Source organism: Oryza sativa, chromosome 10 (assembly GCF_034140825.1).
Source record: "Oryza sativa Japonica Group chromosome 10, ASM3414082v1".
Lineage (NCBI taxonomy): Eukaryota > Viridiplantae > Streptophyta > Magnoliopsida > Poales > Poaceae > Oryza > Oryza sativa.
The window spans coordinates 16,015,853-16,032,562 of record NC_089044.1 but is presented as its reverse complement, the minus strand read 5'-3'; the positions used below and the strand labels follow the sequence as shown (position 1 = coordinate 16,032,562).

At 43.4% G+C, this 16,710-nt stretch overlaps 2 protein-coding genes across 3 annotated transcripts; both read right to left on the bottom strand.

Annotated features, from left to right (window-relative positions):
* Nucleotides 1-271: 271 nt before the first annotated feature.
* On the bottom strand, nucleotides 272-13,861 carry LOC4348695 (E3 ubiquitin ligase PQT3-like). 2 transcript variants are annotated; one of them, XM_015758906.3, is made up of 17 exons: nucleotides 13,621-13,861; nucleotides 13,448-13,507; nucleotides 10,962-11,028; nucleotides 7,076-7,175; nucleotides 6,789-6,867; nucleotides 6,486-6,646; nucleotides 6,265-6,344; nucleotides 5,932-5,997; nucleotides 5,698-5,854; nucleotides 5,450-5,598; nucleotides 5,097-5,264; nucleotides 4,454-4,747; nucleotides 4,127-4,171; nucleotides 3,711-3,960; nucleotides 3,338-3,466; nucleotides 2,134-2,374; nucleotides 272-1,196 (listed from the first exon to the last, which is right to left on the bottom strand). In XM_015758906.3, exons 4-17 carry the CDS (start codon nucleotides 7,153-7,155, stop codon nucleotides 531-533), a joined length of 2,565 nt encoding a protein of 854 aa, XP_015614392.2. In that variant the 5' UTR covers nucleotides 7,156-7,175; nucleotides 10,962-11,028; nucleotides 13,448-13,507; nucleotides 13,621-13,861; the 3' UTR covers nucleotides 272-530. The 2 variants fall into 2 exon arrangements, with proteins under 2 accessions (XP_015614392.2, XP_015614391.2); XM_015758905.3 differs by lacking the exons at nucleotides 10,962-11,028; nucleotides 13,448-13,507; nucleotides 13,621-13,861 and adding an exon at nucleotides 7,849-8,789.
* On the bottom strand, nucleotides 11,919-12,425 carry LOC9267622 (uncharacterized). The gene has a single exon (XM_015758908.3). The coding sequence runs from the start codon at nucleotides 12,423-12,425 to the stop codon at nucleotides 11,919-11,921; it is 507 nt and encodes a 168-aa protein (XP_015614394.1).
* Nucleotides 13,862-16,710: the final 2,849 nt, after the last annotated feature.

Genomic DNA, 16,710 nt, shown 5'->3' with positions numbered 1-16,710 from the left:
TTTTTATATTAATTAGCTCAAAATTAAACTAATCAACGTCATATAATTTAATAATTTATGTAAGGAGGTAGTATCAATTATGCATTGGAACGGACGATTTTTTTTCTCCAGTTTCAGGTGTGAATTTTATAAGCTTCCATGAAATCTATAGCGATATTTCAGTATTTTCTCCATGGCGGAGATGAGGAAATCAAAACGCATGAGCATATGTCGAAGCCTCGTAAATACATGATCGGTGAAGAAAATATTTAAGGTGCCCTAGAAAGCATGCTTATTGTATAATCACGATCTGGTTTGATTGGATTATAGCAAAAACAGCAGGATTAATTTAAGTTAATTCTCAGGGAGAAAATGTACAAGACCGACAAGCACTGCCGGCGACGACACAGATAAGCTGTTTCTACTCATCGCCGGCAAAGGGAGGAAATATTCCGGCGACCACACACAGATAAGCTGATTCTACTACTCGTCGACGGAGAAAAGATCGACGAGCTGCCAGCGGCAGGGAGGACGACGGCGGGTCTCAGCTCTCACCGGCGCTTGTGGCCGCCGCCACCGCCATGGTTGTGGTGGTGGTTGCCGTCGCTGCCGCCGCCGCGGCGCTCCCTGGACCGCCGCGGCTCCTCCTGCGCCTCCTGATGCTCCCGCTCCCGCCTGGACGACGACGAGGGGCGCCGCTTGAAATGCTGCTCCTCCTCGCTCTCGTCGTCCTCCTCCTCCTCGCCGTAGTAGTCTCCGGCCGCGGGCCTCCGCCTCTCTTCCGCCGCGGCGGCCGCCTCACGGTGGTGGCGGCGGTGGTGGCGGCCGTCGTTGTCCTCCGCCACAGCGGCAGCTGCTTTCTTGGAGGAGGAAGAAGAGGACGCCGGGGGCTTGTCGGAGGAGGACCTGCGGCTGCGCTTGGCGTCGGAAGGGTTGCCGTCGCCGCCGGGGAAGCTGATGCGGGAGAAGACGCTGCCCTTGGCCTTGGACCGCGCGTCGGCCGCCGCCGCCGCCGCCTTCGCGTGGGCGTGCTCGGCCGCCTCGTGGCGCGACGCGGGCGGCGGAGGCGGCGGGAGGGGCAGGTCGTCGTAGCGGTCGGAGGAGGAGCGCTTCTTGCCGGAGCCGGAGGAGCGGTGCGGGGAGCGCCGGGAGTGGCGGTCGGGGCTCGCCGGCGGTGGCGGCGCCGACCTGTCCGCCGGCTGCGACGACCTTGACCTCTGCAAAGAGAGAGGAGGAAAAAAAAACATGGGACCACAAGTCAGTGTCATATTTACTTCTACAGCAGCAGCGACTACACCGTAGCCAATGGATGTAAATCGTACGGCGGAGAGCTGCTCCCAGACCAGTACTAACCCTGGAAGCATATAATGATCCACCAATACAAAGACGTTTAATATTGCAGAAAATCTACGGAAGAATACATATATATTATCCTGGAGAGTTTTCGCATTGCAGCCGTATTTTTTTTACCAATAATGCGTTGCTTAATGTCGCAGAGTGGGGCAGTTTACGTTTTTTTTGAACTTTGCATGCCATTTCTAGTTTCTAATGAATTCTAATACAGTAACCAAAGCCAAGAAACAAAATAATTAAAACGATTTGTGTTTTCTTAAAAAACATAGAAAATAAGGCAGAAAAAAAAGGGCAGCATAACCTTCCATAGAAAAATCCCACAACTCAAAGGGGAAAAAATATGAACACAAAAACTAACTTATTTGTGTCATATTTGTATGCGATAGTTAACCCAAAGCACGACGAGCACAGGAAAGCAACGGCAAAGTAAACAAAACACAGAAGAAGAAAAAAAATAAAAACTGGATAAACACATAGAACAGCAATGGAACGACATGGCAATATGCATCGCCACAAACACTCCGGTTGGCGATCGCCCCAAACAGCAGCCACAGCAATCCTGGGATCAGCCAAGAACAATGCCCAATCGCAAGCGCGTGCACACAGGAGGGCGTAAACGGAGTGCCTTTCTTGTTCGGTAAAATCTGAATCGACCGTGCAAAAAGGCAATGGCTCCATCTTATGCTCCTTCCTGTCTAGTGCGGTGCCCTTGACCACTACTGCTGCTGCCGACATGTTTACCATGGAACTGATGATAGTACAAAACTTTGCGAGATAATAAATTGACAGGAAAACACATACAGCCTTCGGCCTCATTGAGGTAGTACTATCGTTATTGGCTCCGGATGATTCCCTCGCTTCCCTTCGAGATTCTCTTTCCCTGTCTCGCTCCCGATCCCGATCCCGCTCTTGGTCTCGATCGCGATCTCGATTTTGGTCTCTGTCCCTCTCTCTTTCCCTTTCCCTTTCCCTCTCCCTCTCCCTCTCCCTCTCCCTCTCCCTTTCTCTTTCTCTCTCGCGGGAATGTCCACGCTCCCTCTCCCTGCAAAAGAGACTCCACTGATTAACATTGAAACAAAAAACCAAAGTGGGGAAAATATTATGGTAATTGGCCAACTGCTACTCCCTCCGCCCCAAAAAGACTTGATTACATAGCTAGAAATCAAGTATTTTTGAGACGGATGTATATGTCAATTGAAATGCAGTTTAGCATAGTCTAGTCCTGATTTTGCAAAAACAACACAAACCTACTTTCTGAGTCGTGAAGATGAAATGGGCAATTCAGTGGCAGGAACAATATTATATATGTATATATTTAATGTGGCAAATGCAAAATCCCCACTTCATTACTTCCGGTAGCATCCCACAGGCCAACGCTCAAGATATTGTTCTACTCCCTCTAGTTCCATAATTCTTAGACGTTTTGGACAAGGTTGAGGTCAAACTTTTAGGACTTAGACTATAAATAACATTAGAAATATTTAGTTTGAAGGCACTAAAATAAAATATATAGATTAGTCTTAAAATGTACTATAAAAAAAAGTAAATATTTAGTTATTTATTGTATATATTATAATAGAAAATCATAGTCAAAGATATATCTTGGAGACCATGTGTGATTATCCAAAATGTCAAGAATTATGGAGAGGGAGTGCATATCGCAGTCAAGTTCACCAATCCTGAGGTGAATGGGACTTCAGTCCTAGGCCTTAGGTACTACCTCCCATGAGCCCGTGAGGATAATTCCATTGAAGGAACAAAGTGGTGGTTTAAGCCTCAAGTTGAGTAACTTGTTATAACAGGATTAAGTTTAGGGTTGTAGGATTTTATCAAGGTTATAACCCTCAATATTTAAATATTGTTTGGATGGTGAAGAAGAGAGTGCAGCCCAGCAACCCTCAATAGAAACAGCAGTTACAGGGCGATGCATTAGTAACACAAAAGTACAAGCCAACTGCTATTTATGTTAGGGAAGATCAGAAAATGATCACAAGTTAGCAATCACCTTTCATTGAATCGCTCCATTTCACGTCTCCTCCTATTATCAGGCTTTCGGAGCTCAAATTCATCCCTGCTAACAACCGGTGGACCCATATTCATTCCCATACTGTTAACTGCTAATTCAGAAAGGTCCCTGAAAACAAATCATTCAAGATGTTCAGCAGTGGCCTAGTATGAGATGATCTGAAGAAAGGCAGGGATGGATGCTTAGCTAAAGTAAACACATGGACATATACACATCCCCCGCCACATTGAAGAAAAAACAGATACAAAGTTTGTGGTTTGTACACTAACTTCCAGAGGTAAACTAAAGATCACCAGTACATCTATAATCTGTCATACCCAGGGGGAAGATCAAGTATTGCTAAAAGATATACCTAGGAACTGCTGGCATCATGTATCCTGGGGGCATAAATGGATCTTGTGGGAGGACTCCCCCACCAAAAGGGTCGAAAGGACCTGGTGGATAACCCATGTATGGCATGGGACCAGGAAATGGCGCACCCATGTAATCCATTGGCAATGGCATCCCCCCTCCCCAGTAAGGGTTGAAGCCTCCTGCCGGACCCATAGGCATTCCAGCAAAATTTTCAGCTCCAAAGTCCTGATAGGGTTTCCAGTCCTCAGCTGTAGATGAGGAACAAGCAATGTTTGAATAATTAACGATTAACATCAATATACTGAAACAGATGTTTAGTGTGCTCTAAAATATTGAAAGATTGTTTGGTTTATTTAAGCCACCGCTTGCAACATCACCTATATGACATAATCATTATGAGTAATCCAAACTTACCATTTCCTGGTGCGCGCACCTTCTTCTTCTTCTTTTTCTTTACGACTGAAACCAATAAAGGAATCTTGTTATTTCTTGGAACAGAAATGTTAACAGAATACATGCACACATTTTAGCACAGGGAGAGAGGAACAACTGTTACCACAGCCAACTCATTCATATTGTTTCAGTTTTTATTGCCATACCCCTTAAACATCTATTCTTAAAAATTACAAACAAGATGTTTGAAAGAAAAAAGAACATTGTAATTCTCTAGAAATTGTATTGGCAGGGAGGGTGCATCACAGGAATGGTTAGATGGAAACAAGCAGGAACAAAAGATTTCACCTTGTTCGCCCACAACAGGCATTTTTTCCTGTGACTCTTTCACAACAGGTGTTGCTTCTGGTGTTTTTTCTTTCAGAATTTTAGACTCCATGGTTCCTTCAACAACATCTGGTAATGCGGGGACCTTCTTATCTGAAGAACTCATATCAACATTTGTAGTTTTCACTTCGCTATGGCTCTCAACATCTGGAGACTCTTCTACAGGTGCAGGTGTTCTTTTTGGTTCTTCCTTTGAAGCAGCAGAAACAGCTGGAGACCTAACCTTGGGCTGTACAGGAATAGCTGACTCCATATCTGCGCAAAGTACTAGCATCAGTTCAAATAGTCTATACTAAGTACTCCCTCCGGGTTGATAATACTTGTCGTTTTGGACAAGGGTGAAGTCAAACTTTAAAATCCTTGACTATGAATAATTTTTAAAATATTGGTCTTAGAAATATGGAGACCATATGTCTATTAGTCTTAAAATGTACTTCAATAAAATCATATATTTGTCGATATTTATATATATATTATAATAGAAAATAGTAGTCAAAGTTGTTTTTAGGTTAATTTTTTGGAGACCGTGTCCTTGTATAGAACGACAAGTAATATCAACCTAGAGGGAGTATCTGTTATAAGTGATAGATATATGTGTATATACCCTGTACTTGCACCATGCTTCCCACATTTTCTGTACTGCTAGTTGGTGGTGCCTCTAATATCCGGCTGATGGTTTCTCTTAGAGTTTTATTGGGGAGAAGATCGTCTGCTAATATGCTTGTGGCACCACAGACACACATTGACTTGTTTATAATGTAGTCCCTAATGCCTGCAAAAGAACATAGCAGCATGCCACCTCATTAAAAAGTGTACATATTTGAAGCTCGGAAATGAAGATCAAGATAAGGGGAAGGAAAAAAGCACACAATTTATGGTTATCCCATAGACAAACTCGTAAAATGACAGTGGCACCAATGACATGTAAATAAATATGTTTTTATAAGCATAACTTACATTTATCACAGAAACTCCTAAAGCAGCATTTACTAGTTAGAACAGCATCCTTCATTACTTCTTTACACAATGGGCAACGTAACTCTGGTGGAAGATCACCAAGTGAGCGGGTTGTGGGTAATCCCTCTATCTCCTTCTCAAAAGCAGCTCTATCACAAAACAAAATTAAGTTTGGTCTTTGATAAGCACATGTAACATTGTTTTTGCATTGCAGAAGTAATTCAACAAACTTTGAAGTTTGCACTCACTCATTTGGCTTCAAGACAGCACCAGCCCCACTTGGTAGTGCATATGAGCCATCTGGGGTTGCCATCAACATAGATTTTGGAATGCCAGTTGGAGGTTTCATCCTTTTCATGTCAAATCTAGCATCACCATTTGTTGGGCAATGTTGAATGAAATGACCTAAAAATGAAGACTTCTGAGCAATAGCATAGCATGATTTTTCATTACCAAAGACTTGACATTAGTCATCATCATACCAGGCACTTTACATCTATGACAGACATAGCCTGCAGGAGGTGTCCTACGTTCCAGACCACCACGTCCTTGAGAATATCGAAGGGGAATATCATAAGTGAGGATCATAAGGGGAAAAGGTAGGCAAATAACCTTACAACATAGCATATCACAGACAACATAGCATATCACAGACAACATAGCATATCAGTATATCACAGAGCATAGAATTTAAGTATAAACGCTGCACCTATAGGTATACATGTTGCAAAGGTCAGTGCTACTACTGCCACTTATAAACCTGTACGCAAAAAAAAAAAAAAAAAAAAAAGCAATAGACAAGGTAAAAAGGTTACCAAAACCACGACCACCCATCATTCTTCCACCCATCCCTCTTCCATAGCCTCTTCCACCACCATACCCATCAGGAATTTGACTGGAAGCATGAACATTCAGTTTGATGATTATAAAAGCAGCACATAATAATGATAGCATTACATCCCATAGCATAAAAACTAGAACTAATTGCAGTTCAAGCAGTCAATGTGGTGAATTTCTAATCCAGTACATCACTCACCTATAGTCGAGTGCAGATGTATCAATAAGTGCTTTTATTTTACTATCTTCATCAACTTTATTTTCAGATGCATCAACCGCCTGGCTACCGAGCTGTGAAGGGACTGAATCAGAAACATATAAATCATTGCCAAACTCGTCATCCCACTCAGATTCTTCAGGCTGCAATTTAATATTTTGAATATCAGCTCCATGTATTAACACACAAATGCAAGTCTGCAACAGCTCAAACATCTAAATAAAAATAAAATGGCAGATACTGCAAGGGCAAATAGTATCCAAGACTAGAAGACTTTATTCTTACATATTTCATAGATGCATCAGCAAGAAAAGCACTACCAGAAGGCATGGTTTCTTCTACCCTACCTTCCATGGCTTTTGTCCTGCACAAATGAGCGAGCATCTCAAATTATGCATACTAGAAAGGAAAGGGAGAGGGAAAGGAATCTAACTCCAAGCATAACCAGAGGCGTGATTCAGTCAAAACAAATTTGAAAGCATGTCCCCTCATATAACTAAATTGTGGTTTGGCTCCAAATGTATGTGAATTAGGAGATGTGTACAGTATGGAATCAAAGATCAAGACGGTACTCTTCTGGTTCTGTTACAATAGGCTTCCTTGGTCTTCCTGGTATCCGACGAATCAACACCGATGTGTTCTTTGGTATCATAGTAGCTTCATCAGCATATTCTGAAAGCGCAAATGCCACAGGAAAATAATTTAACCTCGGTTGCATAACTCCATCCCAAATCCCACCAAGACAAAGATATTCAAAACATAATCCACTAATCTAACAGGCAAGTAAATTGTAGGGCTCAGCCAGAGTACAGTTTCACTTGCAATGCCCTATGATAATCTGGTACGATTGCTTGCTGATGCAAACAAGTAGCGCCCCAATTGCAAACAAAAGAATAAGTCTTGAGGGCAATACTTGATACATGCACTCAACAACCGAAAAGTGCAGATTGCTCAACTTTGCCAAAAGGTAAAACCTTTTAGGATGTCCCAAATAATATTTTTTTAATTGAAGTTCAAATCCAATTTATACTCAGTTATCCACAACAATCCTGTAAACCATTTCCTAGCAGGCTTATGACAGCAAAAAATTCAAAGCGTCTATGGTAAAAAAAAAATGATAATAGCTATTGATACTAGATAGAGCATCAATTTTCGTGTTATACAACTGAATCAATGCAGAACTCTTGACTGCACAAATCAGAAAGTCACAGATTTACCATACAAATGAAACAACAATAAAACCTAGGTCTATCACAAATTCGCAATACTATCTGGCCTTATCAACTTGCTTACATTCACTCATACAAGAAATCACACAAAGGGCCCGACGCTAAGAAGAACCAACCTTCGTCGGTCTGCGCATTTGAAATCATGAGGTCAAAATCTGTGCCTCTCCCAAGATGCTTGGACTCAAAAATCCGCTCCTTCAGGTTGGCAACCGAGATGAATTGCCCCTCGATCGGAATCGAGTCATAATCTCTGGCACTCTTGAACTTGTAATATACAGCCATAATGCCCACTCAGTTTTTTTTTCTTTTCTTCTGAATTTATCTTTTTATTTTTTTTGTTTTTCTTTCTATTTTTTTTGTTGGCTTTTCCCCCCCCCCCTCTTCTTCTGTAATAGAGCAGATTATTCGATAGAGAACAGCAGTAAATAACAAAAAATTTTGCCTTCGCCCTTAAATTGAGCGGAAAACTGATGCTTTAAACCGGAACAAATCGAGAAAACAGATAGACACATGAACAAGTGTACAAGCAAGCAGCACTTTCGTGTCTCCGCCGCCCTGCCGGGCGGCCGCTCTCCTAAAACGCAGCCGCCAAAGAAGCCACCACCGGAGGTAAAGAGCCCGCACGAAGAGAAACCCGCCCTCTCCCTCCCTCCACCACACCAACCGGGGGAAGGCCTCCGAATTGTGGGGGCGGGCGCTACCACGCCAGGATCGCCATCGCCGGAGCCGCCCCCTCCCAGATCGCTGCAGATCCGGGCGCGGGGCACCGAGGAGCCGCCAGGTGTGAGCCTTCCAGATCGAGAAACCCTCCCGCCGAGAGAGGAGAGGCGCCCCTCTCTCCCCCTCCCTCTCGCCCGCGCCGCAACCGCCGCCGCGGGGAGGGTGCGGGCTTCAACACCGGAGCCCCGCGCGGCGGATCGAGGAGAGGGAAACCGTCGCCCGCCTTTGCGGCGCTAGGGTTTGGAGCTCGCGTTGGGGGATTTGGGGGGATTCTATCCCTTCCTCGCTTCGTCGAGACTCGAGAGGGAGGGGGGGAGTGGGGAAAGGGATTGGGATTGGGGGAAGAGGAGAGGAGAGGAGGAGAGGGGGGACGAACCTAAATCTGGCAGGCTGGGCCTAGTTGGGCTTGGATCAGAGGGTGAGACAGACCGACCCAATGGGCTCAAATGGGCCGTATCTTTTTCACTAGAAACGCTCGATCGAAGTGTGTGATTTTAGCTAGGAATAAGTTCATTTTAGTCCGTAAACCGAAATACCAGATACAACAGGTCTCTAAACTAAAAATCGGTGCAATACAGGTCACATGACAATATAGCAGGTGGCTTTATCCAACATGGCAATTTGACCCGAGTCAACAACGTTGAGTCAATGTGGGCTCCACATGTCAGAGCCTCTTCACCTCTCTCTTTACCTATCTCTTTCTTCCTCCCCTTGTTTCCATCTCACCAGGCGACGAGCGATGAGGATAAGGCCGGCAGCGGGTGGTGAGTAGGACGGCGGACACCGGCTCCGGTGTGGGCCCACGTCGCTCGGCGGGGGACAATGGCGACGTGGCCTATGGCCCTGTTTGGGGGAGCTTCTAGCAGCTGCAGTTTCTCCTAGAATCTCCAGCTTCCAGAAGCTCCCCCAAACAGTCCAGCTTTTTATCCAGATTCTGAGAATCTGTAGTTGTAGAATCTAGAAAATGAACTAGAAGCCAGAAGCTGGGTTTCCCAGCTTCTCCAGATTCTCACCAGCTAGCTTCTCGGCAGCTGCTTCTCAGAATCTTAAGCTCCCCCAAACAGGCCCTATGGCACGCGCAATGTCTGGTGAAAGGACTCCCCCTAGAATGACATGGAAAGGCTCTGCATCGTGGTCACCAAAGCCACCACCGCCGTGGTAGGGGTGGGCGACGTCGAGTGCTACGACAGGGGAGTGGACTCCCCTCTCCTCTGCTCGAGGAGAGCGGAGTGAGTGCAAAAGTGAGAGATAGATGTACTGGCCTCACATGGCGAAAGCTGCTGGTGGTGGTGGTGGTGGCCATGGCCTGGATTTCCTTCTACTTTGAGTTGGCCTCGCCTCCTGCTCCGACCTGCACGCATGAGCTATGAACCCACGCTTTCCCCTCTCGCCCAGCTCACCCCATGGCCACCCTACTTAGCTCGTCCTAGAGAGATAAAAAGGATAGAGAGATAGTTATTGGGAAGCAAGAAGCAATGTGGTGTTGAGATTGAGAGAGTGAGTGTTCTTCACGGAGGTCTTGCTATGCGGTGCAAGGCATTCTCTTTTTCTTTGTGTAGTCATTGAATTCGAGGAGGTACTAATGCCGCCATTCCTCCTCGGCTTGTTGCTTCTGCTTATTTTGATCCCTCTCTTCGTTCTTGGATTCCCCATGGAATTTCTTCTTCGCTTGCTCTGAATATTTTTTCTTCCTATTTTTGTTACTCTTTTTCCGTCGGATTTTGTGGGAATACCTGGAGACTGTATATGGATTTGTGGTTTTGAGAGAAATTAGGGCGGCGGCGTCGTCCCCAGTCGAGCGACGTGGACCCATGTCGGAGCCAGCATCTGCCGGTCGTCGTCCTCCTCAACACCCGCCATCGGCCTTCTCCTCACTACTCACTGCCTGGTGAGATGGGACTAGGGAGAGAAAGAGAGAGATAGGTGAAAAGAGAGAGGTGAAGAGGCCCTAACTTGTGGGGCCCATGCTGACTTGGATTTATGTCAAATATCAAGTCAAACAAAACCACCTGCTATACTATCATGTGACCTACACTGCATCAGTTTTGACAGTTGAGGAACCCGTTGTATATGGTATTTCGGTTCAAGGAAGAAAATCGAACTCTGTATCAAGTTAAGGGACCTAACAATGAACTTATTCCTTTTAGCTTAACCATTTTCACTATAATCGATGTAGGAGCCGGAACAAACATTGCAGTACAACACATCTAAAAGAACAAACACAGCAGATCTAGTAAGTGGCCTCTATCAGGCATAGTTATTTTTTATATATATACGCAGGAGAGTTACGTGTCATTTCATTAAGGAGAAAATAAGTAAGAAAACGAAAGTTCTCAAAAGAAAAACTCTCACACAAACGCACATGAAACCTACTCCTATGTGCACAAGTGTTTGTTTTGAGGGACTACTGTCTCTTCTCTGAATTATTGGTTTTCTCCAAGGAAAAAAAATACTTAAGTGTTTGAACATAAGGACGCAATTCAAAGTATATTTGGTCTTGGGTTTTTACCTTAGAGGCTTTCACCTTATCCAACACACACTTTTCAACTTTCTGAGAATTTCGAGGCCTTGAAAACCTACATTATATATAACAATGAAAAGTATAAATAGGACAATATTTTGCTAGGACTAATTTTGTCCACATCAACTTTGTGTCTAATTATACTCTTTGTTGCTAATATTGCTACATGGAACATGGAGCAAAATGTAATGAGTATGCTGAAAGACCATCAAACTTGGTGTTGAGCTCAAAATCACATGGCTTTTGCACAAGATAGTCTAGTACTAGGGTACTAGCTAATGTTCCTATCAGAGTATTTTCAAGAGATTGAATACATCTATAGCTAATTAGCTCTTCACTTAGATGCTAGCAAATTAAGAATATGTTTTTTTAAAAATCAAATTCCTACAATCCAAATGGGTCTAAAATGATGCCTATGGCAAGGGCACTACTAAAATGCAGATTTGAAGCTCGAATTCTATTGATACTAATGCATGAGATAGTAAAAAAAAGTTGTCTTATGACATAGTATTTGGTTGGTCTCCATATCATTTCGGGCATGAATTCCATATCCAGAGATAACTAGCAAAGCATTTTAAGAATCAATCTTATATACTCCAATTTGCAATGGAGTAAAAATCAACGATTATAAAGAGATTACGCTCGAAGTTGCAAACTTATATTATTATTTTTGTTACACATTGCTTGCCCATGGTACCAACTGATTGTTACAATGACACTGACTGGACCAAGCATAGATATTTTGGCCAAACTTTAATGAACTGAAACGATCTGAACCAAACCAAACAAAAAAAAAGAGGGTTCTATCCATCTTTAAACCCAGAAAACAAAGATGGTGGAGGGTGCTACTTAGTTTGGGCATAAAGATGGATTTGGTGGAAGACCTTATTGGCAAAACTCTACTAGTATACTATAGTAGTTGCACCGTTACCACAAATGATGGTGCTACTTGGTAGGAATGTAGCTTGCACCAGCAAGAAGCCCGAATCCGCCGCCTCCTCCTCCTCCTCCTCCTCTTTTATCAATGTTGGGCCACATTGGGATCCCCTCATTCCCACCATCACCGCTTGCATCCATCCTGGGCACAACCACAATGAGTTGACCATTCACATACCCTGCCATAACCATCGATAGAATGGATGTCTCAGCTAGGGGGAAGCGCCACTTGTCATAGACTAGATCATTCCTTAAGTCTGGCTCCCCAGGTCCAATGTGCACCACCACCCTAGTCATATCCCAGCGCTCGAGTCTCACAATGTGTACCTTAACAACATCAGGTTCACCACCGACACCATGTGGCACAAAAAAGAGGTCAGCGTTGGTGGTAAAGAGCTTACGAACATTGGTATCCCTTGGGAATGGAAGCTCCAACACACGACTAAACACTGGTGGCAAGCGTTGGAGCTTCTTCACCGGCTCCGACTCCACTAGTTGCGGCTGCGTCTTTGTCATGGCTACCAAGCTAATTCCTCTCTTACTTCTTGCACACAACAAGAAACTACAAGGAGATTCTCTTTTCTTTGATCAATACCTAATGCCTTTCAAGGCCTATGATGAGGGAATTTATAGGACATCGGGGTGATGGTGTCACAAGATTCATGGCATTTGGGAAGGGAAGGATAAGATCAACCAACCCAAGATGACGCATCATTTGATTTGATGAGATTAGCATCATGCCGTGGCAAAGCTTGCAAGAAGATAGCTTACCGTTCTTTACTTGTGCAAATTGATTTTTAGCACAAAAATACATAGTCACAAGCACCGAAAGATGTCAGAGTTACAAGGGAGGGCTCTTTCGGTGCTTGTGAGTATGTACTTTTGTGCTGAAAGTCCATCTACACAAGTAAAGAAGGGATATCTTTTTGGTAGTTGTTTTCTCTACTCACAAGTTATCCTTTTGTGTGCACACTAGTTTTGTTTTTGTCCTATCATCACTAATCAGTTTTGCGAGTATATTGTTGAAAAGTATCCTAGAAGATCAAAAGTTAGCTTTATCATTTGTGTGCCACGTCTAGTGTTTTGTCACACCTAGTCATTATGTGTCTAAGTAGGGTACAATAAAGATACTTTTTTTTGGTTTTTTATGTTAATTTGTCCACATACTAAGCCGAAAGTGTTTTTTGTTGTGGTGGTTGTTTGTCCTAATTTTAAGGATAAGGATTGATACTACTTATAAGAAACCTATACGGGACCATTTGAGGATATGGCCCTACAAAAGGGTCCACAAACTTTTTTATTATTATTTTGTTTACTTCTATGAATTACCCATAGACACCGAATTGTTTACTTTTTCTACAAGCAATTTTACTAGTCTCCATGAACAAGTGTAATAAACTAAACAATAATGATTTAGTTTTGGACAATAAGTTTCTTCCATATATAGTATACATGTTTAGATTATTCTAAACCACAATTACTGAATGGTTTTCATCTAAACAATAAATGCGAAATAATAAAATATAAATATTACATACCACTAGTATCGTCAGTTTCCAGTCTTGCAACATGTTGCTATCACAACGCAACTTGGGTTCCTTCTCTTCAAATAAAATAATGAATATTTCATCAAAACTATACCTATATGCAATACTGTCAAAGAGACATGAGATTGTATGTGACACAGTAAAAACCGTGGAATAGATGATACCGATGTCTTGGTGGAACAAGGTAGAGGGAGCTATTCTGGCACACGATGATGGAGGAGGGAAAAATAAGCTGGCAAAGATCAAGTAGATCTTTTCTAGACAATAGGGAGAGACACCATCAATGGAGACATCAATGAGTGGTGAGAAGACCGGAAGAGAGAAGAAGAGGGCAGGTGTAGATCTATAAGTAGAACACGATTTGGGCATCAATCGGGCAGAGCTAGGATGGGATGAGGAATGTGCAGGGGTGGGGGTTGTTATAATAGACGCGAGGAAAGCAAAATATTCGTGAAAAGGAAGAAAGACGTGTATCACGAGGATTTGGCATGTCGCTTATGGAGGACGGCATGTGAAATAAATAGAAGATATGTAGAACATTTTACTGCTAACTTAGGTACACCATTAATTACTAATAATTGGTGTAGAAATCACTCTGGTCAATTCATATATCTTATTTCACGATTCCTACTATTTTATCCTAATATTTGCTTAGTTAACTTCTACTCCTTTTGAACAACGAATGTATATGTTGGGACAGAGGGATTAAAAGTTGTGCAAATCATGATAAAAATAATCTTTTATGTCTATCGAACCGGAGGAAATATTGTTTCTTGTGTTACATTTTCATACCTGCACTATGACTAGAAATTCTTTGCACTACTTAATCATTTCCTCTGTCTTAAAATATAGCTACCTTTCGAGTTGTGCATGAACTTTAAGGAGAGGGGTGAAATTAAACGGGGGAGGGTTATGATTGGTTGAGATGAGGAGGTAGGTGGAGAAGTATCTATATTTAGGACAACATTTATTCTGTAACATTACTATGGAGGGAGTAGTTCAAAGGACCTTGATATCGCCTAGGATGGTGAATAGACGTTCCTGAAAATCACTCGCAACAGTGTCAGATTCACTAGAAATCCTAGGTGGCTTCTTATGTAGGGGTGGATATCGAGCTAGGCTCAGCTCGCTCTGGCTCGGTAGGCTCGTTATAGCTAACGAGCTGAAACGACAGCTCATGTCGGCTTGCTGTGAAACTCGAGCTAGCTCGCGAGCTAATACAACCATTTCATCACTTCAGAGATAGCAGACAGGGAAGAACATATTCTGAAAACATTTGTTCAACAATTAGCACTTTAAACATGATGAGCTCAATGAAACATCTCATCTGTCTAAATCATATTATCATAAAATCCAAAAACAACACAAAATCGATAAAATTCGAAAAAGACAACAAAGAAAAAAACAAACCGCTTATAACATCATATATTCACATATCACAATAAAATAAAAATCCTTCGTGTGGATGTGGCTGTCTCCCATTCAAACAAGAAATCAGGCAATAGGTTTCTTCACAAACTCACATTCACAGTATCAAGCAACATAGTTCCATCCATCCATGCATACATACATGGATGCGTGGCAGCGTGGGCATGCGGCACAAGCACCACTTGCTCTTACTCCATGGACCATGGGCATCGAGCGAGCAAGTTCGACACTGGTCGCTGGAACAGGTAACAACGTTGTAGGATGGAGGGAGCGGAGCATAGCGCCACGAGATGGAGGGAGCGGAGCGCGGTGCTTGCCACTGGAATGGGAGACTCAACGGTGTCGTGGGTGGGTTGGAGGGAGCGACGCAAGCGTAGGGCGAGGCCACGGGCGGTGGGAGAGCGGAGGAACCGATGAGACAATGACCGGTCTAGGGTTTTATATATTCTACTTTGGTCTTGGCATGCCACCAAGATGGGCGATGGGCCACATGCTATGGCCTGCTATTTGCTGAAGTTTGATTTTACTCCCTGTTTGTCTAGCTCATTAAGCTCGTGAGCAGCTCGCGAGCCAGCTCGAGATGGCTCGTTATGTGTAACGAGCTAAAATTTCAGCTTGGCTCATTACAAAGCCATATCGAGTCGAGCCGAGCCGAGTTGGGCACAAGCCGAGCGAGCTAACAAGTCACGAGCTTTTCGTCCAACCCTATTCTTATGTTCAGGATAGAGAAAGTTGATTGAAACTTTCGGTCTTTAGTACCAAATTGCCGGTAGCCTGAGTCAGGTTTTGCATCAAGGAGGTATGGAGAATATGCAGGAACATATAGAGAATCGGATATGACAAGCGCAACTCAAGTACACAAGGATTTTTCACCCAAGTCTGAATATTTCAATCCTACTCTTCATTAAGGAACTCCAAGGAGCCGAATCTCGATTGATCCCAAGCCTCACCAAGCTATCAAATAGGCAGAAGCTTTAGCCTTAGTGCAATCACCAACGTTTAGCAAGTTTTCAAGCGACCACCAAGGTTCAAGCTTGGACAACAAGCACCCACCTCTTATAAAGTTTGCTCTACCAAGCAACCTCCTAGAAGCTAGTTCAATTTTCACATAATCTTACCTCTTTCCTTGTGAAGGTTAGATGAACCTTCACAAACATTCCCGGGCAATCCACACTATCGGATCCTCGCGGGTGACGCCTAGCTAGCTAGGTGGAGATCAACCAAGAGTAAAAAGTGTGATGACGATGGCCAGGTGTCGATCCTAAAGTGCTCTTACCCTAGCTCTCAAGCTCACTAGATCCAAAATCTTCTTACTCACAAGGTTTTTGCCTCAAGAATCCAAGTGGAGAAGGTTAGGAACCCTAGAGAAGATATGTGAGTAGGTCTAAAAGGTGTGATAGCCAATCCCTCAAAATGGGAGTTGGGGGGGGGGAGTTAAATACTCACCCATCCTCAAAACTAACCGTTACTCACAAATTCAAACTAGAAGTTTCGGTTGCAAATACCAAACCTCCCGGTTCAACACATAGGCTAGAAGTGGAAAGGGGGAGGGAGGGGAGGGTCACTTTCGTTCCAAAAGACCTAAACTTTGGGTTCGAGGTCTCTATCTTGGTCTAGGAAAAAGGACCAGAACTTCCAGTCTCAAAGACCGGAACTTCCAGTCATCCTTCCAAGTCTGAACGGAGACTTCTTACTTTAAGTTCCGATGAAAACTACCAGAACTTTTTGTGTGAGTTCATAGATTACCCATTTTTCCTTTGAGAGTGTGGTGCATTGTATATCTCTTTACAGGATCAAGGTGACTCTAGAGCAGTTAGACACGAGAA

Bases quoted from the DNA above. Each gene is read 5' to 3' on its own strand.
- LOC4348695 (XM_015758905.3), bottom strand. From the start codon at position 8,014: ATGGCTGTATATTACAAGTTCAAGAGTGCCAGAGATTATGACTCGATT. The intron at 4,748-5,096 runs GTATATACACAT...TACTTTGCGCAG, and splicing joins AAGCATGGTGCAAGTACAGG to ATATGGAGTCAGCTATTCCT. The intron at 3,467-3,710 runs GTATATCTTTTA...ATTTGTTTTCAG, and splicing joins ATGATGCCAGCAGTTCCTAG to GGACCTTTCTGAATTAGCAG.
- LOC9267622 (XM_015758908.3), bottom strand. From the start codon at position 12,425: ATGACAAAGACGCAGCCGCAACTAGTGGAGTCGGAGCCGGTGAAGAAG.